This window comes from Bombus impatiens, unplaced genomic scaffold, assembly GCF_000188095.3.
Source record: "Bombus impatiens unplaced genomic scaffold, BIMP_2.2 scf_0131, whole genome shotgun sequence".
NCBI lineage: Eukaryota > Metazoa > Arthropoda > Insecta > Hymenoptera > Apidae > Bombus > Bombus impatiens.
The window spans coordinates 764391-785014 of NT_176550.1; the positions used below are offsets into that span (position 1 = coordinate 764391).

The 20624-nt window shown below is 39.9% G+C and overlaps 2 protein-coding genes and 1 long non-coding RNA gene across 5 annotated transcripts in view; 2 read left to right on the top strand and 1 right to left on the bottom strand.

The window, feature by feature from the left end:
* Positions 1-17: 17 nt before the first annotated feature.
* On the bottom strand, positions 18-1929 carry LOC100744681 (cyclin-H). The gene is made up of 6 exons (XM_003486719.4): positions 1694-1929; positions 1164-1388; positions 927-1100; positions 626-851; positions 435-546; positions 18-318 (listed from the first exon to the last, which is right to left on the bottom strand). Exons 1-6 carry the CDS (start codon positions 1808-1810, stop codon positions 177-179), a joined length of 996 nt encoding a protein of 331 aa, XP_003486767.1. The 5' UTR covers positions 1811-1929; the 3' UTR covers positions 18-176.
* A 66-nt stretch (positions 1930-1995) lies between these two features.
* LOC105680291 overlaps positions 1996-20624 on the top strand; it is a 77411-nt gene continuing 58782 nt past the window's right edge. For 2 of the 3 annotated variants that reach the window (XR_002946001.2, XM_024365201.2), the window contains exons 1-2: positions 1997-2151; positions 2228-2281. Coding sequence is in view for 1 of the 3 variants with exons in the window: in XM_024365201.2 (XP_024220969.1) it covers positions 2105-2151; positions 2228-2281 (101 nt within the window). In the remaining 2 variants the exon portion in view is untranslated. Of the gene's footprint in view, positions 2152-2227; positions 2287-20624 lie in introns of all 3 variants that reach the window. The other variant, XR_004461043.1, reaches the window with a different exon arrangement.
* Positions 4114-19431, top strand: LOC117151260. Its single transcript, XR_004461045.1, has 2 exons — positions 4114-7843; positions 19285-19431. It is a non-coding gene; the product is annotated as an uncharacterized LOC117151260 (long non-coding RNA).

Genomic DNA, 20624 nt, shown 5'->3' on the forward strand with positions numbered 1-20624 from the left:
TTTAATGAAAAACTAACAAATATATTTTTATCTCGAAAAGGTATATATTGAAATATTAATAAATATTGTAACCCTTTCCTAGATCTTATTGATATAAAGTAATCAATTATTCATTATTATGTACAATTGACAAAGGTATAAAAAATGGTATCAATGCAATGTCAGAAATTGCCTTATTATAGAGCCGAAGGAGACAAAACTTTGCTGACACCCAAGATTTTCTCATCATGAGCTGCTTGATCTTGTATAATTTTAGCATATTTTTCATTGTCCTGTAAATCTTCCTCATCTAACATTTCTTGCATTCTCTGCTTATAACTGTAATAGTACATACAAAAATCTTATCTTGTTGAAACTTATGATACCAAATATAATTTACATTATACTTAAAGTATACTATAAAACTATGCTTAAGACTATAAATATATACTTACATTTCACTGTCAGGATTATTTTCCTGATTTCTACATTTTTCTAATTTCTTTTCCAAAGCTCTTACCACTTCTCTTGAAGGAGGTTCTACACATTTAGCCATAGATCTTATTTCTAGAATATATATTATATATGCCAATTAAAATATATTGTAGATATACAGAGAAATATAAATCAAAGAGGATATATTTACTTCTTACTGCTTCTATTATACACACTAAATGTTCTTGAGAGAACAAAATATCAGTTACATAATTATCTAAATTAGCAGAGGCTCTGGATGCAGCATGTAATGTTGCAGCCAATGCAACTTGGCTTGGCGTATATAGTAAAACACTATCAGTCAAAAATACCCTTTCTAAAAATTCATCGATATATGGCCTCAACCGTTCTGGATTTTCCAAAGATGTATACCTCGTCTAAAAATATATTAATTCTATCAAATACATCAAAACTATTGAACTTACACTGATATAAAGGTATTAAAGATGTACCTTGATATCTATCATTAATCCCTCTACAGGTCTGAATGGATTGTGTACTGTTAAGTTATAATTTAGTTGCTGCATAAGGAGCAATTCATTATTAAGTATAATATCGGATGCCTTTTCTCTATCTCCTTTAATATTAGCAACAAACTGACATATGGATACATTAAATTCTTCTACCTAAAATCAACTACTGTGACAAACTGCAAAAATGTAATGACAATATGGAGACAATATAATTACTTTACAAGCCAAGTAAACACATGTGACTAAAATCTCTTTGGGATGATAATCCATAACACTGTTTCTAAGATAAAATCGTTTGAAATAATGCAACGCAGTAGCTACAGTGGCACGTGGCATTGAAGGTGTGAAGCGGCGGCAGAAGTCTCTCAATTGTAATTCATAGAAACGAAGTAATGTACGTTCCTCTATGTGGGATAGAAAATGTTCTTCTCTCTGCTCTGGCTTTTTAAAATATAAGTTCCATGTTATGTTTTGTGGAAATAACATGTGTATATCACAATGCAATACAAAATTATACTCCAAAAAACGAATTGAAAAATGACAAATAAAAAATTCATATAAAACAGTGTACATATGTATCGACATGTTTAGCTACAATTATCAATAGAATATACTTCAAATATCTACTTCACCAGTTTATTTGGAAATAATAATTTTATCCTTAATTATAATACGCACGATAACGTTTTGGCAATTAAAATACAAAATTTCATTGTTTACTTATCACTGCAAGCAGCATAACTCACCTTCATATTCGCACCATGCCTTTGGATAAATTCTGCATTGGTTTTCTCTCTTAATGCTGTTAAATCATTTTCATCGCTAAATATCCAATACCTTCTCTGTGAACTTTGCGGGAACATTGTAATTGTTGTGCTTTTGATAAGTATATTCAAATACGCTAGGCACAATAACACAAAACTCAAACTTGACGTTTACACTGTAAAATCACACGGTAAAAACAGACATTAAATATCCAAGATGGCGTACGATGTTTCGACCAGTCTATCGCAGAGGGCAGCATTAGGCGCACTTTGCGCCTATTCCTATGTCGATACGGTCGCGAACTACAAGATGGACGCAACGCTAACATCTCCGCAGGAAAAGTTTTGTTCGCTAAGGAAGCACCTGGTTCGATTCAAAAGCAGCGGCAGAGGATGAGAAGACGCACTTGTATTTTTTTAAGTGAAGAAAATAAAAGCATGTAATATTTTTTCACAGTAGTACCGATACAATGCAGCAATGTACATAAAATTAACAAATGCGTTGCATTGTTACAGTTGGTGTTTATTTACGATGCACATGCAAAAATTGGTAAGCTGTTTGCAGAACAAGTAAGGTAACAGATAATAATTCAACTTCCATTGTTTTATGTCTTTTCAATACATCTATGTTCGTCTATATTTACTTGACTGTTTTAATGATATTGAATAATGAGGATGGCATTAAGAATAAAGAATAAGAATATATATATATGTATATGTATGTATAAGAAACATATTCTTGGTATTTTGAATTTCTATTTGCTATTCATATTTATATTTATCTATATTCATGTTTCCTTATCGACTTATCATTGTTTTCAACAAAGGTTGTCAGTATCATTTTAGTGAATGTTATTATTTTAAAGAATGTTTTAAAGAAATAGAAATTTTCTAATGCATTATAGGTTATACGTTGTGGCAAATAGTTTAACACATAATATTGCGAACTATTTATATAGGATATACGTTGCATTATTTATTATTACTATAGGAAAGATATATAAATGCATAAAAATACGGAATCATTAGTATAAAAATATGGAATGGAGCAAAATACGCGAACATAATAAATAAATACAATATAGTATACATTGAAGTTCGTACACACATTTTATGAACGACAGTATGTCTTGCGAATATGATGTTAAGAAATGATGTTCAACAAAGTTACGGCACAAAGATACGAGCTGGTGAGTACAACAGAGGTTAGAGTTTTCGGTAAAAGGGATCATATTTTCTGGTAACGTGATTGTACGTGCCAGTAATAAACAAGATCGGCGAATGGTTGATACAGGGTTAGAGGTGGGGGGCCAATTTTAATATGTACGCCCCCGCAAGCGGTTGCACGTCGGATCTGAGGGGGCGTTCCTACGACCCTTTGTCAACCGACGACGCCGCTGCATCTTATCACGATCAAGGCTCGGGATCTCCCATTCTGCTCTTCCACCTCGTTCAGCCCTCGAGGCCATCCCGGTGCTGCCGCTTGTTCAAGCAAAGACGTTGCCTCGACGTCTCGGTGGCTATAACTTTTTACTTTTTGCACATTGATTTATGTTTCTTTATGCTATGCGACGATACGTTGTCGCGGGTACAGTGTGGATCTCTTAAAATTTAGCCCAAGCATCTGCATCTTGTATCGTGGTGATCTTAGATGCGAGATAAAACAACTGTGTTGGAGTGTTCTTGAATTAATTCTTACACAAATAACAAAATATAACATTGCAAACGTGCCATATATGCATATATGCCATATATGAACACTAAATAATTAAAGGCAATTTTCAATTTGTATGACTGATGGACGATGCTACTCGAGAAGTTTAATTTCCGACGAAATCTACGTCGGGAAACGATATGGCACCGAAAGTGAAGTACATCCGCCATTAATCTAATATTGCGGTTGCCGCCACCCTCGACTTTGCGTGTTGCACCCTTTCGCGCCGAAGCTTGCTCCCTTCGTACAAATACAAACACTAACACGTCATCATTGTGGACAAGCATCTATACGTGACCATCTATATATCAAGATATCTCGTGTATCTACGTGAACACGGAGGAAAAGGGAACCAATCGGTTCAGTTAACGATAATGCAAAATCAATGTCTGGCATGGTGTACGAGGTGTGACGAGTAAAGTGGATTACCATCGCACCCCAATGGTTCACCGCAATCTAGAAGAACTTTCTATCAAATTGCAGTTGTTTCTATCGTCAGATACGAAGCTCAAGAGGAATAGACGAGCAGAAGAGGAGATATCTACTTCGGAGTTTTGAAGTCGTTGCATCGAACAATGGGTATGAATGCAAAAATATTGCATATGTATGCAATTCTTTTTTGTATGCGTGACCTAGTGTATCGCATGACCGTTAGCATGCCGTGGTATCGTTGTCGGTTAACCCGCAAAAAGCGGTATCACGCCTGCTTCTAACACTCTACGTCTGATCGGCCAGGTATCTTGCACGCAAGCCTTCGGCGATCGAAACCTTCTCGTGTATTGTTCGTCATGATGGACGTACTGTTTGCATATTATATGAAGTTGGTGGTCACAATTCCTTTCTCTCACTTAAAAATGGCCACCATTAGGCTGACCATATTCCTGGAGTTTCTCGTTGTGTCAGCAACGCTGCTGTAATCGATTTACTTTATAAATTAATTGAAACGAGTGCATGAAATATAAGAGTAATGTAATAAGAAGAAACATAAAATACATCGTTAACTATAATGTCCTATTAAGAGAATATTTTTTAAAAGAATATTACAAATTTACTTTGTATTGGAATTAAATATATAAAAATACAAAGACATATAAAATCGATATGTTTCGGCTTGTTTAATTATTTAATGGGGCCTCAGATTCGTGTTAACAGGCAGTATATCACTGTCTTCTGTATACGGCGTGCATTATCTGCTATCGAGTGTCTCGGATAATGTGCGTTCACTAGTGTGTGAAATGATTATATATACCGTGTATACGAAACTAAATTTACCAGAGAGACGTTGTTACGTAACAAACCATAAATCTCGCAGTCAGTGAGCGTACATAGCTGGAAAATCGTGGTACACTGACTCATTTCAAACGCTGATGCATTTCTACACACTTATATAGAAGATATTCACGCACGTTTATAAGCAAATAGCGTACGTAACACAGTCTCAGCGTCCAAGACTGATGCACCAACGTTATGTTCATCGATGATGTCCTGTCATATGAGTCATGGTGTTTATCTAAGATTACTACAATTTATCAAGGCTGCCACGGGCCCTAGACCATTACAAAGATTCGCAATAACTAACAATTTTATTTGGGCAAACCGGTAAAACGGATCAGCCTGGCGTACGATATTCCTTCGCAACTTCTTTCCTTTTCTGTTGTTATCGAAGTGTGCATAGTTATGATCACTTTTGACCAACAAAATGTAAGAAACTGTAATGCATGCAGATTGTAATTTATAAGATAAATACTGTGGAAAGTAGGGATAAGAAAACTTGCCGTGGAACGTGGCTCGTCCGACGGCAACCAACCACAGACGACCTGCTTTTTTCTCGAATATTAAATCGCGATACGAAATTACGATCACGCCGCGAAACACTGTTCAAGATGTGTATCTAGATATATATTGAAGTGATCGCGCGAACGGATCGCTGCTCCTGAACCAATTATCGTTGTACAAATATCCACAGAAGCAACTGATGCTTCGGGCATCGAAGATGCAAATAACGCGTCTGCTCAAGATCCAGAGTAGCGACAATATTTGTCCGACAATATGCGTAACCATACATTTAACAGGAACGGATCATTAATTGAAGATTCGTATTAATCGCGCATCGATAAGGTAAATAAATAATTTCGATGCTTGTAGCCGGCAACGATCCTCTTTATTCGCTCTTGAATCGTGTAAATCGTGCACTGTCTGTGAAAAAGTGACGGACCGAACGGAGCGATCATTACTAAACAATAAAAGAGCAATGTAGTAAGTAGAACAAAGCAAACGAAACGAGGAGGGTGGAGCGGAAGAGCGGAGTCTCGAAGACGGCTGCTCGAACGCAACTTTGGCCCCCGGCAGGACCATGGTCGGCGAAACACGCGTTCAACAATAAGAAGCATCCAGTGAAGACGAGGAACGGTGGAAAACGAAGGAGAAAGTGACGCCAGAAAGAAAGAGCAAGACAACGTTCGGTTGTATACGGTATAATTACAGAGGGCAGAGCAGTGGCTAGACCCACTGCAGCAACTTATCGTTGCCTAAGGGGCCAGCATACTCGAAATCGGCGGGACTCGATCCTGTTGCGACTTGGTCCTAATTCGTATTCGTGCCCCAGGTGTAGCAGATAGTATACGTCTCGAAAAACGGCGGAAGGACTGGCAGGAATCTCCTATGTTACGCCCTTCCTCCCTATCTGCGGTTTCCTTCTTATCTCCTTTTAGCAATGCAAATCTCGATGGTTATCAGTAATCCGCATGCTCTATGATTCTAACTAAATTTTAAGAAAAAAGGTCACATAATGCTTCAAAGCCTATGAGAAATGCAAGATGCGAGCATTTGTGATTTGACTGTAATGTCGATAATATTGGTATTATGATAATTACAAATGAAATATGTGGTTCTAGCTTCTTCTCTTACGTTTGCGAATATGAACTCGTTCGTGTTCATCGTTTTCTTTATGTAAAGCGTAAGAGATCAGTGGTGGTTTTATTTTTATTCTTACCACAGGAGAGGAGTAGCGACCTCGAATCCTCTAATTTCCTTTAGCCGCAACCACCGATAATTAACGACTATAATCAGGGGGCCAGTTCACGTGACGCAACGAAACGTAACACGGCGCTTCGAGAACCCCCTACGGGTGAGGCGTGTGCATTAAGATGGATATACACCTACCCAATTGCATCCATGTACATATCGCGTATATGTAGAATATATCAACGTGGGCGACGCCGGAGAAAAATGTTCGGGCTTATCAGATGTCGCTAATTAGTTTATGACGAGCTAAGTAAGGAAAATATGCAACGGTGTTTAAACTATCTAAGTGTCATTCACCGGATCGGCTAACGGCTCATAGTAAATTACAGCCGCATTAGAGTATATTAAAGTTATTAACTAATTTCAGTGGAAAAGATTCCCAGTGTTAACGAAGATAAACAACGAAGTCTAATTAGAAATTTGGAACAGATCCATGTGAATGCTGTCGTTATTTTACCGCGCGCATGAAGAATCGCTTTTACAGCAGCGTGTTAGTGCAGTCTAAATATTTTGTTCTTATAATTACATGGTGCACGGTTGCGCCATAAATGGAAGACGACAACCTTGTACCAGCCTGCGTGAGAGACTCCGAAGCGCGATTACGTTTCGCGGTCTCGGCTTGCGTGCAGTTTCTTTTTTTCGTGCACTGAACACGGAAAGGAAAGAGTTCTCTGAATGCGACAGAATAATGCAGCCGTGCTATGCAATGCTAAGTACAGAAGATTCAAAGGAAACTTAATAGAACGGATTACCATTTAAATGGAAAGAACTGACATTTGTACCTTATTCGGAATTAAGACCGTTATCTTATCTTAGCTTCGACATGTCTATTTCTATTTCATGTGCAAATATATATATATATATATATCGTATCGGGAGTGCAACATATAAAAGATAGCGTTATCTACAATGTCAAAGTCAATGTAAAATTCGATAGCGTTATTAGCCAAAATCGTCTTCACTTTTTGGAACGGAACGATCGAGCAAAGGACACATACATCTTGCTGGAATAGTACGCACCACGTGAGCAAAGATTATCCACTTTTGCGGTAATTTGTGGCTGCTGATGCGCATGCTGTATCGCGCAAGATGGCCGCCAACTCGCGATCGCTGATTGGCGATGGCGGAGCGGGTTATTTGACCGGCGGTTGGTGGTTCCAGCACTGCCTGGTGCGAGTAATTTTGATCGTGATTATACTAATTTCATAGTATGCCCCTTCTCGGTGGCTTAAGCATTGGTTGAGTTCACACGAGCAGCAGTACAGGGCAAGAGTTGCCGTGCTAGCGAAATCGAACATCATTTGTAAGATTCCTTTCGACGTGTGTCAAAGTGATTTTGTGTTTTCGAATTTACGCCAGGTTATGGATAACAGTTCGCAGAAAATTTCATGTTGGTAAGTGCATTGTACTTTTTCTGATAAACCGGCAGCTTTTTTAGCTATAACGATTCAGCGTGCACGCGATAACGATGTCATGATGCATAAACCACGATTACTTTTACAGGCTTACATACGTACAACGAATTGCTTCATTTGATACAACTGTATCGTACATTAAACGTTTGCATGTAACATTTCATATATGATATGTCGCACACGCTGGCTACGTTAAAAATACGGTATACGTTTTTAAAATATGTTTCACAATATATTTTTTTAGGAGGGAAAAAGATACGCTGAGCGTGTGAAGCCGCTTCAGCTATTGTTATTAGCCTCAGTTATATTGAACCATAATTGTTCCGTGTTGTTAGTGCGGCGTATTCACGGGCAAAAGGCCCCCGTTTTACTTTCCTCTTTTCCCGCCCCTCTTCTTCCCTTTCTGTCTCTAACATTTTCTATCTTCGTCTCTTTCTCTGTTACTTCTTCTATCTGTCTTTTACGCTCTTGTTCGCTCATTGCCTCTCTCCTCCCTGTGGCCAGCGAGTGGAGAATCGCCGCCACGGCGGTGGGGGCTAAATTACCACAATTTTGTACTTTTTATACCGCGAGGGAAAAAAAGAGGATAATTTTTGGTGGAAACGCAACAATTTTATCGGCCGTTGTTATGTGAGATCAGTTGGTGTCTACTGCCGCTACGCGTTACACCTGCCTGTCTTGTGTGCTCCGCTCTGGACTATGGATCAGCGAGTTCTGTTCCCTTTGTCACCTTATTTCCATCTAAATCCACGTTGTTTTGGTTCCGAGACGAATAACTCAGTGTCCCCCTTTCGATCTATCAAGAGTCATTTATATCGCCGCCATTTTGCTGACCTTGACTAAGGTTTCCTCGAACTCCACGTTGCCAATACCTTCTATTTTTTATTTTTCATGTATAAAAGTGACAGTTAACGATGTCAGTGCATATGTCAAAGTGTAGCTTCTAGTGTTTTCGAAAAATTGTGTATCTTTACCATCTTGACACTAATTTCTCGTATAAGTGATACACCATGTATTAAAATGCATAGTGTGATTGTGAACGGCCGCCATTTTGGTGCACACAATTCTTCCCCCCGAGGAATTCTGAATAGTGATATTGTAAGTGAACAGAAGTTCGTGTTAAAGTAGAAGATTCGTTGAAAACGATGATCTCATCAAGATGTTGGACTTTTCTTCTATTAGTACAATGATTTTCTTATAAGAAAAACGATAAAATACCGCAAGATATTTAAGTTATGAATCACGTCCGGGAAAAGTCGAATGGACAAATCTTTGATTCGATGTCTAAGTTTGATATAGTAACTTTTCTTGCGAAAAATGAACTTTGAATGGGAACAATATTGTTAATAAATATCTTAAAATAATTAATGTAGATACATTAATTGAAAGATGGCAAAATATTAACATACGCGATTTATATTCTAACCATTAACTACTGCGCAAAAAAATATTCTTCGTTTTGCTTTATCCTTCAGATAAATTCCTCTACTCCTCCAACATGCCGCTGGCCAGGCATCACTGTCACGGGAGATTTATACTCCTTGAAAACTACATGCTTGCACGTGCACACAATGCTGCTCACTTTGTGCATAAAACACTTGTTTCTTTATTTATCTAATTGTCCTTGGTTTTCTCAACGAAACATGTTTCGAACACATTTTGTACCCAGGGCTGGCGGTTACTGTTATTTGAATAAACAGATTAATTTATCCAAATATTCCTTAACGAGGTTTCTTCAAAATTCTTTTCTGTCATGTTATTTAGAAAGAATGTTCTTCGATCTACGATTGTAAACTTGCAGCTAGCATCGCAGAATAATGTTTTACCTGGTATAGAACTTGTAGATTCGCTAAGTGGAAACGGATTTTCTGTTTCTTGCGGTTCCTCGTGCGGATCGTGGAATTGTTAAAGCCGTCGGATCCTTATTGATGCCGACGATATCTATCGCTCCCGGGCTTGCTGGACCAACGTTGAAAAAGGGGAAGAAAGAGGCAATAAAACTGCAAGGGCGAAAAGGACGGAGGTAAATAACGGTGGAGAAGGCGTGGTTGGCGCGATGCGGCGCCCTCAAAGCACGATCGCCCCTCGAGGGTACATCTTTTAAGAGTTCGAGGTACGAGGACCGTCGAAACTGGGAGCCCTCGAGATAAGATCCTCCTAGTTATCGAACGGACTCCCGTTCACGATCGATGTACCACAACCCATCCACGATTTTTGATATACCCGCAGGCGAATCGATCCTTCCACCTTTTGATTTCATTGTGTCTCAGAAATGTGGCCTTCATCACCCACAAGGACGCTTCTTCCAAAAATCGTTTAGTGTGCGTCAGTAGCTTCTTCTTCGAACCTCCTTCAACATCGTCGCGTCGCGTCGAAATATTCGCAATCCAACGCAGTTCTTGTACTTATCCGACGGCTAGAAGCTACCATGAAGTTAGTTCTCTTTCATTTCGACAACGAATTTAGCGTAGAAAGAATAGAAGGAAAGAACGAAGTAAATTATTCATCTAGTAAAGCCAGTAGGATATCTTGATGTTCCACTTCTAGGAAATCAGAAGAAACATTCGGTAATTCTTGAGGAAACATTCGTGCAAATGGGCACCTTTGAATTAGACCAGTAAGAGGGGCACTAATGACGATACGATGACCCCAAGCTGTGGAAACAAAGACCGAGATGTAAGAATGGAAGAACATACATCGTTTAAGACGTCGGTAATTACAGACTCTGTTCTATCTCGTGGGACAGCCGCGGCAGATGTGGATAATGATAGCCTAAATGTGCCGATGTGTCCCACTTCACAGAAGACGCATTCAGCTTTCTAGGATTTTGTTCTCCTCGATCAAAATTTCGATCGAATAATCGGTATAATCGCATCACGAATAGAATAATAAGAAGAACGATTCGCAACTCAAAAAAATTTAGTTTATTAAATGCATCAAGCAATACAGACAATTTTCAGAATTATAATACCAATTTGCTGGGTTGAATTCTTGGAATAAATTATTAACTTCATAAAATTTTTAATCTAGAAGCCTCATCTACATGCAGATTTATCAAACCGTTTCGTATCTCACGATGTTTCGTCGCTACTCTCAACCAATTTCTTTCCTTAAGGGCATAGATTCGTCGTTCGACGTGAACGAGACACGCTCTGCGTTCTTTCAGGTCTTTAATTACTAAAGAATTTTACGAGCCGCAGCGTCCATCTCTGACACATGTTTGTCCAAGCCCACCTGAAGTTCCAGCTAATTGCTTATCTGCTAATTTGTAACTTTACCTATTAAGTAATATCATAGATCAGTCTTGCAATAGCTTCTTGTATGCTATATCTTCCACTCTTTGATAAATGCCGATGCAATGTCATTTTCTCCACATTTATATTCTATGTTGAAAATTGTTTAATTCCAAAGTTCAAATGGTTTCGTTTCTCTTTCCAATGTCTGACATTTCACGCTTTCTCTACTCTTGCGCCACGGGTACTGGAATTGAAACGACTAATCAAATCTGCAAGTGGCGCAAGTTTAAAGTTTTTCCTCGCTAATAGATTACATTGTAGACGTGTCGATGGTAGTTCTGTGCGAGAATAGAGGAGGTTTAATGTTTACCCTCGTCTTGTTCGCGGATTGGATAATTGTATCAAACTTGATCTGATGGGAACAACGTAATTCGAGGTTGTTGAGTGTAATCTTGACACCATACACTAATCATGACAAAACAATAGATACTATGCTTCGGTGTAATAATTATGTTATCGATTCGACAATTGCGCACGCGGGAACTTTTTATTCCTCGGCACACTTTATTCAATCGTGAAACATTCTACTTCAACACGGTAGTACAACTCATTCGCGCCTGGCGATATGTCCAAAGTAATCATAAGTATCAGAAACTAAATTCAAATTCTTCGCAAAACCTAATTTAGAGATACAACTATAATATAACAATTCAATTCTTTCTTCTTCCTAAAACAGACCTTCCAATGTGGAAGATTTACCGCGTCATAGATTATTCCTATGGACCGTTTCTCCAAGCAACTATCGTATCTAGATACCAAGGTGTAAAACTTAACACGTTAGAACGAACAAGGATGCTCGAGGCAGTTAGGTCAACGCGATGCTCGAACCGTGAGTGTCTCAGAGGTCCATTTTCGAGGTCACAGCCGGCTGTCTTTTTCGCGGTGGATCATGGATGGAGAGCGGATCGCATAAGCCAGCTACACGAGCCAGGACCGCGTAATAACACGGCAGCACGAAACAAACCGACGAATTAGGTACTATCGGGTTCTGCGAAAGCGGTCGACAGACGGACGTAGCAGAACGGACGGATGGACAGACAGCTAGCGCAAGGGCCCAGCGTGGCGAAGAACGAGGAACTGTTGAGGGGGGCATTCGGGGATGGGGAAGGAAGGGAAGTCTCGAAAGGGCCTGGCCTCGTGCAATTACGGGGCCCCGGCAACCCCGACATTATCCCCAATTATCCGTGTGCGTTTTGAGGTTAGGTTTTCGGGGCCCCTCCGGGCCAAGAGGCGCGCGAGAGCCACCGCGAGGCATCGCGACCCAAACGTCCACGTAAACCCCTAAAGAAACAGGAGACAAAGAGTAGTAGGGGGCGAACTCGATGGAATGAGACTTTCGGTGTGTATATACGAACCGATCTATTATATGGCGTCTGGCGTCAGACACAAATCGATCCGGCACGTTTCGGTTTTCTGGGTTGTATGCTTTCTCGCGAACTGCACGACCGCAAGGCATGCGACCAATTCGCCGTGAAGGGTTGATGCATGGTTATTTCCGTGACCGCAGATCGGATACCACCGATGCAATCACAGTGGAAGGAAGTTGAGTGGTAATGAGAGTCAAGAGAAAACCGTTAGAGACGAATTTTCATCATAGAAAGGACGAATTCGTTCTTTTTATTGTATAATTTGGATATTTTTGTTTGGCGATAAATTGGTGAAAAGAATACTCCTTCCGTGTATTAAATACTTGTAATTACGATCGTAGGTGTTAGATTAAGTGAACAGTGTTCAGTGAACTTTCGCGATTAGAGTGTAAGACACACCGTCTCGGTCTTGTGTGTAATTAGAAATACCCTTCGCGGTACGTGATACCTAGCATTAACCGTTCCATCGAAGAGAAAGCGAAACCAAATAATATATTCATAACTGCCCAACCGAAACGGTCTAACCACGGTATAGTTTACCCTAGACTGACAAGAACACCTTGGTTTCGTTCGAAGGGCGTAGTTCTTCGCGGTATCTGCTAACCTTTCACTGATCGTTGTTACGATCTAAAGCACTTGGATAGTAGAAAGGGCGAGGGACGATAGAACGATGAAAATAGGGCAGTTTCGAGGACTCGGGCGGACCTCGTGTCGGTTGGCGTGCTGGAAAAGATTTACAGTCTCCGCACCGGAAAGGGTACCGAGAGGGCGGTTGATGGAAGAATGGTTTCCGGCGATAGCTTCTAGCTTTAGAAACTACACCTACACCCAGGTCGATACGCGTGCCAGCTTGAAATAGCAGTGATAACTAGCTGACGCAAATTTTAGTTCAAATTTGAACACTGTACAGATATTTTATCAATTTAGATTAGTAAATAAAAACGAAGATCTTCGAAACTTTACAAATAGATGATTCGTAGAATTTACTTTTTTGTCATAAAGAATAGATGGTAGTTTTCTTTGACTTCAGTTTTCTCCCTTTTTGTCCTTTGAATCACGTGTTAGGTACCATTAGTACGTTTCTCGCATATGCATAATAATTCGTCATTGCATTCTGAAGTTACACCTTTCGAATACAATTTTCATAATGATATGCGAAATGTCTGTGGTATTCACAGTCTGTTGCGTGGCTCCACCTGGCGTACAGAATGAAATAAGGTACCAGCTGACCAATCCACCTAATATTATATGCTTTCCACCTTATATTCTTTCTTCTCAAAGTGAATATTTTCTTTCAGAAGCGTTGAATTACGTTCTTTTACCGCAATTGCACTTGACTTTGATATCTCACGTTCGTGTCTTCCCTCCACCCCCTATCTTCTGCTTCTTGTTAAAAACAAAAGAATCGTTCTACCATGTTACTTGCTAAAAGACAAATTTCTCTTAGCAAGAAAATCACTACCTACTCTTCTTTAGTTTCCATACTCGGCTGAGACCTAGTCTACGTTAGAAAATCATCACCATAGACAGCTTACATTTATGAATGAGGCAACGACATGCAAATTTTTCCATTACGCTTTAAAACGGAACTTCATGCCTCTAATTGAGGAAAGTACTGAGTTAGTTTGAACGTGGTTGATTTCTCACGCAAATTTCCGCATGTAGGAGTCGCGAGGCCGCGCGCATTTCTATGCAATGCATCTCGACTGGTTTCCCGAGCGCGTAAGGTCTCGAAATATCACGTTGCCCGGCTCTATAGTTCGGTGCCTATCAATCACTTGGCGCATGGTCCGGCAATAAGACTTCTCGAAGGAGGGAGCTATTATCCTGCCAGACTCTGGTGATGCACGACCTCCAAGCCGACGCTGGACCTTAAGCTGCCGCTGAACGATCGTCCGCCGCACGAAAATTCCGCGACTGCATACAAACCAGCAGAAATAAAATGGTGATCAGCCGAAGAAAATTCGTTCCTGTCACCCAGAAGCTCGCTCTATGCGCGAAGATTTACCTTCAGCGATTTAAAAATGTCCTCGTTGATTTATTTTATTAAGTTCTGCCGTTTAACACGGTAGGGAAATAGAAAGCAAACGATCGAATACGGTCGCCGAAATGTAAAATATCAAAGAAGTACAAAGGCACGAGTATGAAAACGTAATAGCGTGTATAAATCATTGATCGATGAAAAAGTAGCATAGCCTCGACGAGGGGGAGAGAGAATTATGACGCCAGGAAGCTGTACGTCCGTGTTTTATCTCGGACAGAATGGTATAATGAAAAATCGGGCAGTACACGTAAGTTAAGGCCTACTCGAGAAAGAAAGATCGAGCTCGTTCGCCTCTTGAATATTCATTAATCGTGGCTTGGCTATAAGTATACTGACAGGGTTGAAGGATCGAGCAGGAAGAGAGATTTTCTATTAGGGAACGATTGTATGGAATAGCAATCGTTAAGGTGGACATGATTCTTCGTGTTTTGTATCATAAAAAACTATAAGAAAGAAAATTTGACGCTTCTTTGATAAAATATAATACCGCGTGAACATAATGAAGGATATCCTGTGTTTCCTTTGTGAAATCTCTTAGAAATTCACGCCGTATGTCTTCTCCAATGAGACTAATGAAATTATCGCAAGTGTTAGAGGAGATTAACCCCGGAACGAAGTTAGATCGCGTGATTCGTGAATTCCCTGCGGTTGAGCTGAGACTTCGTTCCTTTCTCATTCGTGACAACAGAGCTGCTGCGATGCACGTGTACTCCGTGATACAGAAAAATTATCCAGGCAACGTCTGTTCGCGTTATGCGCTAAAGTATCTCCACGTAATACGCACGCTACTGTCTACATACATTCAACTTTTCTTCCCTTGTGGGTTCGTACACGTCTGGGTAACACGCGATCTCAAAGGATGAGAACAGATACTACTTTTACGATTTCAAGTTGAGATTTCATCGAAAACTTAATTTGTAGAAGTACATAAACATATGGGAATCGATATTTATCAAAGAATTATTCAGTATCTAATCGAATATGAAAAAATAGGTGACACAAAATCTTCGTATGCGGTACAGGTTGTGCGTTCTTTGAACGTGTTACAGCGGATTTGAGATGGGTGTAATCGCTTACGAAATGACATGCAAATGCAATGGGCATCCAAGGCGAGTCTGGTTTTTCAGGGCGTTACCCTCGGAAATTCTGGTCGGTTGGTTGGTCGATGGTGAACGTTGAGGGCGGCGCATCTGTCGGCGGAAGATTTATATCCCGAGGCCGAAGTTCCTCCACGGAGTTACCCGTTGCGATGTTACCTGACATTAGGCACGCCAACACGAAATACTTTCGGGTATCGTTCAGCCCCTTTACTATATCAATAATTGAAGTACCAAGTTATTAACTAATTGGAACCACTTCGTAGACAAATTAAACGTAAAACGCTTGTCCAAATATAATTACCGTAACGGTTATTCACCCTTTTTGTTATAAAATTAAAATTTAGACCTTTTTCATGTTACCAAATACTTTTCAGAAATGTATCTTTAATTGTGCCTGTATTCACTCTTGTCTGTATATCATATTTATATACTTTTATCGATGAAGGACGAAGTAAGGAATTATAAGGGATGATACTAACGACGCACGAAGGGATGAAATTCATCTATGAAGGCTTGATAGAATAGCATCGCTGATAATCAACCACTTTTATGACCATGATGCCGAGGTTACCGAGTCCAGGCTCAAAATGGAGGACCTCTCCGACACGGCGAGAAAACGATGCGCTGCGGCGCGATTATACTCGGCTGTGAGGGCCGTCCGGTCTATCAAAACCCGCTCGGCTATACATCAATGCCATCTATACGTATAATTTCGATGTCGACTGCCACTCGTTTTATTTGCCGCGTGCAAAAGCGAAGGCGTACGCAGTATGATTTGAGGTTAGGTTGACCGGCATTGATGATGCGCGTACTTTTAGCGATTCCATTCGATTGTATCTCGTTTGTCGGTTTCGACGGCGCAACATTTAGGTTTACGAAAATCTTGCTGCTAGCGAGTCTCGATGGAAAATACACGTTTCGAAAGGTTGAATATAATCTTTATCCTTTGTGTACTTAACCAACGAACGATGATGCGCTTACTTACCTAGCACAAAGTCATCGTGCGTATGATGAAAATGCGCAACGCGTATCAAATCGGCGTATCTTTCTCTCGTTAGGCGGCGGCCAATATTGGTACACGATAAATCGTTAGTTAACGTAGCGAGACGCTAAAGAAGATGCACGGTAATATTGGCAGTTAAATGACACGGTATTATCCGAAGGTAATAAATGTCACAATGCAGTGTAATGACTCTGTAATTTTGGTCACTTAACCGACGTTATACCATCAGTTATAGACATGCGAGCGCCACGTTGTCGATCTTCATTTACTCGTGTGGTAACAGGTTGGCCAGATAACGCGCGATATTTATTGCATTTTCCACTTAGATACGAGGTGTTGCCTGATGTATCTTACTCGTCGTCGGACATTTTCGTAATCCATCATGCGCAACAGAATACGCGGACGCGTTTCATGAGTACATTCGTGGTCGGGCAGGGGGCAGGGGCTACGGAATCGCTCTTTTATTGCATGCCTTCGTATTTCTTTCTCAGCCTGCTTTCTCAAGCTGACACTTAGGAATTAACAGATCGCTCGGTGGCAATTAAACCCCCCAAAGTCTAACTCTCTACTCGCTGGTTCCCATGGTTGCACTATGCGCCTCGGCTCTTTGGACGGCGAAAAAAAGACCGCGCCGAAATGAAGGAAACATGGGGATTCGAAGAGGTTAAGGAGGGAAGGGAGGGTTGGGAGGGGAGGAAGACAGACATCATCGACAACCCTGGTGAACGGGGTACGTGAAGTTCCTCTGGTTGCGCCGGGGTCGTGAGAGCAGCGAGAAAAAAGGCCCAAGAGAAAAGAAAAAGCAGGCCAGAAAAGATACTGCTCCGTTGTGGAGGGCAATATTTACGAGAAGGGTTGGGTTCTGCGAGTTCCAACCATGGGACGTAATTGCACCGGCAGACTACTCTGATTTATTGGGTTATTACAGATCCTGCGTAAGAAAAGTTCGACCCGCGTGGTGTATGGATTTCTTCAACCGTTTCGCTATCTTTGTAGTTATTCAAGATGGCGTGGGAGTATAGAACAAGAGAAACAGATTATTTTATATGGTATCGTATGAGATAATTTTTATCTTTCTCAAGTTATAGTTAGAATATAAAAATAAAAATAGTAGGTTGTATGAGAAATGTTAAGAGTTGGCGTTAGGTTGGTTTTAGTCCGTTATCATTGATCGCGTGCTTGTTTTCAAACGCTGATTGTTTCGGGTTGTTGACGAGAAATGACGGTCGATATTTTCCGTAATACATTTATACAATGCGATTTTGCGTTTGAGCGACAGACTGCGGTTGGTAAAGTTCTGTTTCAGGACTGTAGAACTCTATCGATTAAAAAGAACACAGGAAAGATATGATAAGGTCCATTTTTTTTAGTTTCTAACATTATGTTACTTGGTAGTTAAAAAATGTTTTGATATGAAATAATTATAAAAGGGAAAACTTGATAAGTTCGAAGATATAAGTCTTCTAGAAATAATTATAAAATTCACGTTGTTTCGTAAAAAACGAGTAATCTTATTTTGGTAATGTCAGTAATTTAATTAATTTTAGTGTGCACGAACAATACTATTAATATTTGCGAAATGTTTAAGGAAGTAATAAAAACACATATTCAGCCCCAAAATCAAATGAAAAGTTAAATCAAATGTTAAGTTAAAGTTAAAAGTTAATTGAATTTTGTAGTTGCTTTTCTATAAAACACAGGAAATGTATCTTGTCATGTGTTTCATCTACAGCCATTAATTTCATTACACCATTTTATCTAAAACTTTGATTGTTTCGAAAAAGCCAGTTAGTGCGGATTAGAAGACAAGTTGATAATACAAAAAAATAACATCAGGCTTTCAAAAATCTATGTAGAAAGTTTGAAGCCCTAAAATTTCATTCAAGTCCATTCTAAATCGAATTCCTTTTTTGTTTTGACGTTAGGCGATAAATCTCGAAACTAGTGGGCCTTGGGGTACCAAAAAGATATGAAAAAAAAATCAGGATACGAAAACGAGAGATGCATTTTGCCAATAGATTTACGAGCCTATCCATCCTCGTAGCACGCACTTGCTGCACATATTCTCGAGAAAAGCTCGCCCTTGTGTGTGTGCATTGTACATATATAAATATATCTAGGATTCCAGAAGAACGGTTCATTATTATAAGCCAGGAGGCGTAATTGTTTCCAAGGAACCGTCATGGCGAAGACCTTGCCTGGGAACGTCGAGGTGTTGGCAACCTTCTACAGGACGTTCCATCGATAGCGCCGCTAGTCACGACCATTCTACGTCTACCGATTCTAGTACTCCTTTCTATGCGGTGGTACCGCGAACTTTCAGATTTCCACCGACGGTTCTGTCGGCGTGCTATGGTATACAAAGATGGTGTATGAATAAACTTGCGGATACGTGTACCGTAGCGAGCGTGTGTCGGTGTAGATCGAGATTAGATAAATTACAATTCGCCGCTGGCTTGATAGTCTACGGTAAAATATAGAATAGAAAATTAGAAGTAACATTTTTTCCTTTTCGTGCGCGCATGAAAATCGCGTGCACGCGCGCCTACGGTCACTCAATTTCATAAGATCACCGTTAGAACTTGTCTGATATTCTTCCTTCTGTTTCAGGTGTTCGTCATTCGTGAGCTCATGACGCGTTCTTGATGGCGTTCTTCAAGATCTGACGACGAACCAAGAGGAAATGATAGCCGTATTAAATCGATGTTTTTGAATTTATCTAATAATAAACGAGTATGTCTCTGCCTTTTTCTCGTACCTACGATGTTTATCATTATCGACTGGAAGATTTTTCCGAGGTTGTCTTTTCCGGTTCTTCTAGTTATATATTCGAACAACGGAAAAGGCACAGAAAATGTGATGAATATTGGACAAAAAATTTGGCCGCGAACGCTGAATAACGGCAATCTAGTTTAATCTTGACACGCCCATTACACACTGCACCGCGAACCTATTACATCATGATCGCACTAGATAGGGAGTCTATCTATAACGAACCCTGATTCTGTGCCTACCTGTGATACGTATAAGGTACAATTAAAATTCGAAAAAATTCCTGGAAACCAGTTTCAGCCTGGTTGAAATATTTCGCTACGGGGTGGCCACCCAGCAATGTCGATTCAGGATGATCACATTTAATTACCGATTTCTAGTTATTCATCCAAATTTTCTATTCGTCGGTGATCGATGATTTATTTGGTTTCCCAACGGATAGAATTAATCGATCGTGTGCGAATAGCGCGTAAGATATATGAGAGACACATACTCACCGACCATATGGTCACGACGATTGTCAGGCTCGTGATAGTAAAGTAAACAAATTACTTGATATAGGCTGATATCCATGGAAGCGAGTACATATATGTATAAATTATTATTCAATTATTATTATTATTATTCAATTTTGCAATCAACACGAACTGACCATATTCTTACATGGATGTTTACGATTTAACTTGCTGAACGTCAATTTGTGCCTAGAAGGGTGAATTTTATTTTGTAAGTACCACGCATTTTACAATGTATATAGGTGTATGGCGTGAAACAATATGATCGCACGCGAGTGCTGAGAGCTCGTGACTGATGTCTTCATGTACCAACTCCATTGTTGCGTCCATAGTCATTGTAATTTTCGCTTCACGCCAGAAAAATCAATAATCGATAGCTTGGTAATAACGCCGTTGTGTTTCCCGGAATGGAATATTGCTCGTTCGGCTGCATTTGCAGTTGGAGAATATATTTTCCCATTTTCACATCGTAAACAGGTCTCGTTGGCAAATCGTCAGTTGAGACTACATATATAGTGGCTTGATTCCATATTGCTTCTTGGAAACCAATTTTCTCCTACGAACGCAACGTGTTACATTACGCGTGGAAATAATTTATCGATTACTTTCGTATTTTACATTGTCGCGAATTTGAGGAACGACGGCCATACCGAACCGCGAGAC